This window comes from Otolemur garnettii, unplaced genomic scaffold, assembly GCF_000181295.1.
Source record: "Otolemur garnettii isolate 467f Iridium unplaced genomic scaffold, OtoGar3 scaffold00131, whole genome shotgun sequence".
In the NCBI taxonomy this organism is placed as follows: domain Eukaryota; kingdom Metazoa; phylum Chordata; class Mammalia; order Primates; family Galagidae; genus Otolemur; species Otolemur garnettii.
The window spans coordinates 3474372-3482778 of NW_003852526.1; the positions used below are offsets into that span (position 1 = coordinate 3474372).

The 8407-nt window shown below is 38.2% G+C and overlaps 1 protein-coding gene across 9 annotated transcripts in view; it reads left to right on the forward strand.

Annotated features, from left to right (window-relative positions):
• Positions 1-6781, forward strand: part of BBX (BBX, HMG-box containing) — a 279317-nt gene extending 272536 nt beyond the window's left edge. For all 9 annotated transcript variants that reach the window (XM_003798195.2, XM_003798196.2, XM_023518213.1 and 6 more), the window contains one exon: positions 883-6781. In XM_003798195.2, coding sequence (XP_003798243.1) covers positions 883-970 — 88 coding nt within the window. In that variant the 3' untranslated portion in view covers positions 971-6781. The remainder of the gene's footprint in view (positions 1-882) is intronic.
• Positions 6782-8407: the final 1626 nt, after the last annotated feature.

Consider the following 8407-nt stretch of genomic DNA (forward strand, 5'->3'; position numbering starts at 1 on the left):
TTTCATTCTTTTTTGTATTTATTTTTATGAGACAGTCTCACTCTGTTGCCCCAGGCTGGAACACCCTGGTATCATTATAGCTCAGAGCAACCTCAAAACTCCCGGGCTCAAAGCAATCCTCCTGCCTCAGCCTCCCAAGTAGCTGGGACTGCAGGTGCCCACCACAAAACCTGTCCAATTTTTTTTTTTTTTTTAGTAGAGATAGAGTCTCTCTCTTGCTCAGAATTGTTCCTCATATTGCTGAGCTCAAGGGATCCTCCTACCTCAGCCTCACAGAATGCTAGGATTATAGGCATGAGCCACCATTCCCTGCCTTTTCATCCATTTTATTAGAAATCATTGCTTTTATTGGCCTTAAGTTTTAAATTGGTTATATGTGTATTATTATGTATATTAAGAAATAAGCCTGGAGATACCAGTTATTACAGGAGAGTTTTTCTTCAGGCGAGTCAAGGAAAGAAGCATATCATTTTTAATATCATTGGATCAAGAGGAAGATTGTTGTCCCAGAACTAAAGTCCATGATTGAAAGTTTTCCACTTCTTAGGCTGATGCCCCAAATCTTTTGATACTTTAGGCTTCATCTCTTCAAATAGAAGTGGTTAGTTGTTAGGGCCAGTGGGTATGTTGTTGGGTTATGTGGGGGTGACTGAGATGAGAAATCTTAGAAAGGAAGGGAGAATGGGAAGGAGGAAGAAAAAAGGAGGGAAGAGAAAAACAAAGAAATCCTTAAGGACAAAACCAGTTTTCATTAAATGATAGAAGTAACAAGGCAGCAGTAGCTCTTACTGGAAAGCTTTTATTTGTTATTCCTCATCCTTCCCTGTCTCTAACAACATACTCTGAATAAGTGATTTTTTTTTTCTTCCTCTTGTTTTGCAGAGGTCAGAGGTCAACTCCACTCACCCATGATGGACAGCCAAAAGAAATGCCACAGGCTCCTGTCCTTATTTCCTGCGCTGACCAGTGAAGCGCCCTTTACTTGTAAAACGTTGTGCTTTACCTACTACCCTAGCCTTGTCTTTACCGAGGAATGCTAGTGAGTCCATGTGGTGGGAAATAGAGACTACAAACAAGTGCTTGTTGCCCTACATGGCCCAGATTCACTTGAAGCAGAAGTTAGCATCCTGGGCCAATTTGTTCTTTTGGAACCCACAATCTTTGAGGGTCATGTTATCTGTCTATTAATATTGAGAAGAAACAGATTGATTTCAGAGCTTTGCTTTCTATTGAAGGCTTTTGACGGTAATAGGTGGTGACTTGGTAAAAGGCTGCCTTTACTGTAGCTCATCCAGCTTCTCTTCTACCAACCAGAGAGTGTGAAACTAGTTTCATATATTACCTAGTTATTCTTTCAAAAGAAAACAAAAAACAAAAAAACAAAAACTGACGCACTGCACTAGTTATTATTATTAGATATTCTTAGTCTTTTTTGTACATGGAGATTTAAGTTCTAAGATGGTTTATATAATAGGTTATACCTACATTTATATTGTAGAATAAATATTAAAAAGCCTGCTCCAGAAGACTCCCAAGCAGATGGACAGGCAAATGTACCATTGTTAGCGGTGTATGCTCGGCCTCGTGGTCCATATATTCTGCACTTTTATATTTGCCACCAGAGTGGTAGTTTGCTGGCAAAATAAATAAATAAATAAAAGAGGGAGGGAGGGAGAGAGAGAAATGTTACAACTCTTACAATCTGAATTTTTTTCTTAGCCTTGAGTGACCAAGAAGAATTTGCTTGGGGCAAATTGTGGCAAATATTTTCCCAGACAGGGGAAGAGTCCTGCAGATTACAGAATACTAATGTTTTCATGCCTTGAGGATTCTTTTATTTTTTACACAGGGGTCTAAGTGACCAATGGATTGTTCATACAAACAAACAAAACAAAAAAAAAAAGACAAAAATATTATTCAGAAGTGACCTTAGTATTACTTCACTATTCTAAACACATTGAAGACACTCACTTCATGTGGACTTGGAGCTACAGACCTTTGACATCCATCACAGACAGACTGGACGGGGTGCAGTTGCTGTGCACAGCCTCCCTGGCGCTGCAGGTCTTCAGAGCCATGTTGAGTTTGTGTTGTTCAGGAGGTATTTGAGTTAGTGATGAGGGAGGGACGCCTGACCAGAACGGGATGCTCAGTCACAGACCCACCTGCAAATTTCTGTTTCCTTTTTGTATTTTGTTGCTTTTTTACATAAAACCAACCATATATATGCCAGTGCCAAGTGGATTAACTGGCTTAGAACATTCAACATATTGACTTAACCACCTGACGTTCACAGTGTCTTGTTTCCTAGCAACAGATGCAAAGGGATAAATCAAAATTAGTCAGAGGCTACAGATTTTACAGGGTATTTGTTGTATAGCACAAAGTATTTCCCCACTCTTGCATCACAGCACAAACTACCAAATTTTAATTATTGGATTCCAGCAATAATTTTTAATAGTTTTAAAACTGGCGGAATTTTGATAGTGCTAGTTCAAGTTTGAAGCTTTTGAATTAGATCTCTACATGGTGACAGTTTACATGGTTTTATCTAGCTTTCTTATTTATACTTGACTGAATCGTAATGATGATTTTTTTTTCTAATTGTGATTTGACCTAATAGCCATACAAAAAAAATGATTCTATTAATACTGACTAGGTTTAGCTTCTCACAGTTGTAGATATTACTTCAGTTTCGGTGCTGGAAAATATGTACAACATACTAACAAGAGAGAGAAAAAGGAGACGGTGGTTTTCTTTTTAAAGCAGATGAAGAGGGCAGCAGAGCATTGGCACAGTGTCCTCACATACGCATATACACGTGGGGATGAAGGAGGAAAGGAGTTAGTGAAAGGTTAATCAGAGGTTCTAGCTTAACCCCATTCACATAGAAATAAATCAAGTGAGCAGTTCCAGATTTTAGCCTACTGTTTTTACTATGATGCTATTTTATTAATGTTTTCTAAATTTCGATACAAAAAGTGACTGAGAATTGCTGAGTCCCGATGTTGGTGGCTGTTGGAGTTTTGGACCACTAACTAGCAGTGATTTGAAAATTATAATTAGCTAAAATCCAAAAAAAAAAAAAAAACACACAGTAAAAATTGTGAGGTGCAGAACATGCGCCTTGACAATGGTACTAACTTGTTACTCTATAGAACATGTTAGAATAGATCTATTTTTGCCAGAGCACCCTCCTTCAGTCCTCCGATTACATTTCACTAGAGTTCCTTAAGAGATTGCTGTATATTCATGGGGTCTTTTTTAAAAAAGAAGCAAAACAAAAGATTACTTTTTTTCTATGTGATTAATATCTTACTTGATCTGCTTTTCCTAAACCTCAGTGGCTTTTCCCTTAGGCAGGGGTAGGGGTGGGAGGGCAACCTACTGGATATGACTGTTTTCAGATACTTTAAAAACAAACCTTTTTGTAGAAATGCTTAATTTTTAAGCGGTTAGGCACTGAGAGTAGCAGAAATCCTGCAAAGCTTTATAGTTTCTTAGACGCTCACCTCATCGTCCCTGAGTGAAGTCTTGATTTCAGTAAGAGTACTTCTCATGCCCTGGATCTGCTGGAGAGGGGTGTTGGTATTTTCAGGTAACAACATTTGTTAGCACAAATATTTCAGACCAATATGGAGTGCTCTCTCCCTACTGCCCCACCCCCACCCCATTTTCATTTTCATTTCATTTCTCTCATTCTTTTTTATTTTGGAAAATCATATTGCTATGGTGTGTACTTTAATCTGCCAGCAAATACCATCTACACTAACATTTGTCTCACAGCATCCTCGAGAGAAAGAAATTGTTGCACCTTATGTAAATCTCAAGCAAACCAAAATATGATGCTCTTCTGCTTTGTTTTATTCTAAATTGTTGTATCATATCTTTCTGAAACCATTCTGAATTTAGTTGAAATTATCAATATTTATGCTTTTAACCTTAATTTCTGGATTCAAACCTGTATATAAATCTTTTTAAAAAAATCGTCCTATCCCTTCTCTGCAATGCTGGAAGTAGATGATTTCGTCTCAGATGGAGACATAATACTATTCCAGTTTTCTTTAGCCTTTTATTTATTTAGTTACTCTGGGTATTTCCTATGTAATTTTGAAGTGTGTAGAGTATATTATAGTAACTGAAGCTGCAGCTCTAAGAAGCTGAGTGAAAGAAAAAATACTGTAAAACATCCTAGAAGTTTTTATTTGTTTGGGTACTGTATATGAGATCGGGAAAAAGAAAGGTGTCCCACAGCCACATTGGAAATACAGATCCTTATCCCCAAATCGGGTTAGTTCTCAGATTTTAGGTCAAAATTGTTATTCTTTAAGACCCCTGTTAAAGGATAAATCATGCTGTTGTAATTCTGACAAGTCTTTTTCCCACAAATATCAGAAAAATATTTATTTAATTCTGTCAGATGAGCTTTCTACCAATGCCATGTCTCAATATTCAGCCATGCTGAAATAATTCCCACATTATCATTGTTATTCTAGTTCCTGCCACTAAAATTGCTGGAGAAAAAGACAATAGTTATGAAACACTATGAACAAAAAGGAGCATCTGAACTGATCTGAATACTTAGAATCCAACGTGTTCAGTTACTGTCATTTTGTTACTAAATCAGATGCGACTTTGAGTCATAAAATTTTGTTTGCACTCTGCGTCTTTGGCTCAATGTATGGAAGTGTTTGCACCTATGTAAAATCTCAAGCTACTTATAAACTGATGCAGAACAGGAGTAAGCTGGAACTGAACGGCATGTCTTGTTTGTAGGGTGGGGTGGGGTGGGGAATACCAAATAGCTCTGTTCCAAGTTTGGCGTTTGGCATTAATGTGAAGCAGTGGGACCATGCTGCCTGCTAAACTACTGTATGAATTGTCAATGTTCTGGAGACCAGCAGCGAGAGGCTGGAGGACGGCATCCATACGGCAAAGGAGAAGCACCACCGCCTCGTCGGGGAGAGGAAGGGGATCTCAGGAGGCCTGGAGTCATCGTCTGTAAAGGGAATACTGGGGGGTGTGATGCTGTTGAGGAGACTCACCTTTGATTGCACTGCTCCACAGAGCCCTCCATAAGGCCAATCCCAATGGGCTACCTCGGCTTTAAAAGTTAATTTCAGTAAGTCCTGTTTCAAAAGTTTGTCTTTTTTTGCTTCTACCTTCAGTGCCACTATTTTCCACTGCAGTGTTTTGACTTCACAAACCGCCTTCTCCATAGAGAACAATGTATTGCTGAAAATGGGCAGTAGAAGCAAATGCTCTTATTCCATTTGACCTATAAAGTATTCAGAGTGACTGCTAGGTAGAAATTAAAATTTTGCTTTCCCCAGATAGGTCCTTGTTTTGCACCTTTCAAAAAGTGTACTAATTGTTAATTAGATATCGCTTTTGTTTATACAAGCATTCCCAAAGAATTAGATTTGGATTTCGTTTCATACGAATTTGGGATTTTTAAAAATTATCTTACTTAGACTAACAGTATACTTATAACAATTTAAAAAAAAAAAAAGAAGAAGCAGTTGTTCAGTGCGTCTCACCAGACATGTCTGGTGAAGTATTCAGGGTTTGATGACCTGCTTTGCTTCAGTTTGAAGTGATAGCTAAGTTTATTATACTCCATATTAAATGACTTGGTTCTTTTTACCGGGGACGTTATCTTCCTTACATTTCAGAACAAAGAAGCAAGATTGAATAAAAAGACAAATGTATTTGACTCTCTCACAACATCCTTATCTGTATGTGCTATCTTTTCCTTCAGATATATAATTATACTTTTTTTTTTAAGTTTCCTCTTCTGGCCCAATTTTACCTGTGGTGGTATGGTTTATACCATTCAATTGAGAGAGGAACCCTTGTAGTTGAAGGTTCCGTGGCTGTTGTTTTCTTTTTGCAGTCAGTGGTCAAAACTGATCACACCCTCAAATTGATTTTTATGCACAGAACTAGGTATTGTGAACATTATTACTCCTTCCAAAGATTTCCTGATAACTTGGGCCAGAACTGGTTCCTGAGTAACAAGGATCTAATTCAAGGCCTCCCAACCCTTCCACGCGCAATGCAAATCTTACCTCACAAGCTCTAACCTAAATCACAGAGAGACACACATGTTAACGTGGTTCTTGAATGAACACTGATTTCATTTCACTTTGTGGCCCACCGGAGGGGTGGGCTTATGTCCCCTGACACCTCACGTGAGTGCCTCAGCTCTAAGAGCGGCAGAACTGGGGGTAGGGCAGGCGCCATCTGGAGCTCAGCAACTTGCTCAGCAACATTTTTCTCATTTCATTAGCACTAACCGAGTCTCTTGCTCTCAGGAATTTGTCAAAAAGTAAACTAATAAGTAAATAAAACCACCTGAGATTCCACATACCAGATTGTGAACTTTTCTCATAGGTTTGAATTGCTCACTTCCATGTCATAAATTAACCATGGTTTCCTTTGACCTCCAGGTCTTAAGTCTGTTGACAGTTTCAGCATGACCGAGTTGCTCATTTTTTTGCTTTCAGAAATTGGCTTGGTTCTCTTTAGAGTTGGTGTAAACATGCCATGTAATAAATGATTTCCACTTAATGGTACAACAGAATTATTGCTTTCTTAGATGTATGTGTAGTAAAAGTCAATATACACATTTATATAATTTCTTTCTTCAAAATCTTATACCTAATTTGATATTTCTAAAAATTGCACATGTAAGTCATGTGTATAACATGCTAAAGTACTTTAACTGTGATCTTAAAACTGAATAAAAATATTTAATAAAACTTTGAAATATTTTAAAGACATTATTCAAATATATTTCTTTATGTTCACACCGGCCATGGAACATGTGCCTTTAATGTACCATATCCACTAAAAACAGTAGGGAAAATGCTTGACTAAGAGGCAGGAACTTCAGCTCTTTCAAAACATCAAATGATGTTTCCCCCTAACCCGTGTTTGCCTGTGAATCGTCAGTGTCTGAGCACCCTTGGCTGCCTTTTCCCCAAACTGTAGCGGGCTGATCAGCCCAACAGAAAGCAGTGAGCTCCGGTGTGTGCCACTTGTGACAAAATCCCCCGGGGGCCACCCGGGAAGAGTGATGTGAACATACCGTCTTCCTCTGAACTAGAAGCTGTGGAATGATGTCATTAAGACTATTAACCTGGGAAACTCTGACCTTGGATTTGCTAAATACGGTATTCCTGAACCTTAGATGTGTTCTTGTTTGAATCCTTTAGAAGCTACATACACATACACTACGATTATCAAAAATAAACAGGCTTTGCACTCAGACTGTGCTTCAAGTTCTGGCTCCACTCATTCATCATTGGGTTTTTAACCTCCTTGAGCCAGACTGATCTAAACGACTGTGATGATGGTACCGCCTTGTACCATTGCCATGGGGAGGAAGAGAGAATGTGTATGAAAATGTCATTGGGGCTTCCTGTGTAAATGTTCATTAAATGGTAATTATTGGTGGTATTGTTTTTATTCCACTTCTAAGGTCAGCATGATTAAATATATTCAAGAGACCCTGAGTACTACGCACAACTGTTCCTCTTCAGACTCACCTCATAAGGTCCTGATGCTTTAAAGATACTGCTATTTCAGGAGATTTGATGGTGTGGAAAACTCAGAATAGGTTACATTCACATCACTTAACTCATACTATGTAGCACTGTGGAAGACTTCTATACAATTAGTCTGCCTAATGAATTATACAAGACACTCTTAACACACCTTTCTATTCCTGAGAATATGCATGTGTGGCAGGGGAAGAGGGCTTCGTACCCAACGTTAAAATTCTGTTAGGAAAAAAGTGACAGGATAGATATGTGTGTGGTTTCATGGTCCTATGTGTGTCCTACAGTTTCATCCATCCTTTTGAATAGGGCATGAGATCTCTTGCAAGGAAAAATTAACTGATTCTTATCAACAGTAAGTGACCTAAAACCAATACTACTACTGACTCCACACGGAAAGGAAGACTGAAGAAGATAAAGCGTCATAATTTGTCACAAACTTTTTTACCTTTTTGAAATTATGGAAATTTTCAAGTACAGTTCTTGTAAAAGTAGAGAGGTTAGTATTTCGACCCCCATGTACCCGTTATCCAGCTTCAACAAACAACAGCATTTTCCCAGTTCCTGTCTTATCGTGTATCCTGCCCATTTTCCTCCACTTCATACCCTCACCTCAGAAGGTATGCATATATATATATATATCTGTGAGAATGATCAGAGAAAGCCTGGAAAAGTGAATCTTTGGGTATGCACAAATTTTTATATATTGCCTTCTGACAATTCCAAAAATGTTTGTTGTCCAAAGCATAAAGGATCCACGAACCCAAAGAATAGAAGCACTAAAGTGAAGATTATGTCTTATATTTACTCTTTTTGATCCAGTTTCCAGAAAGACTTAACTT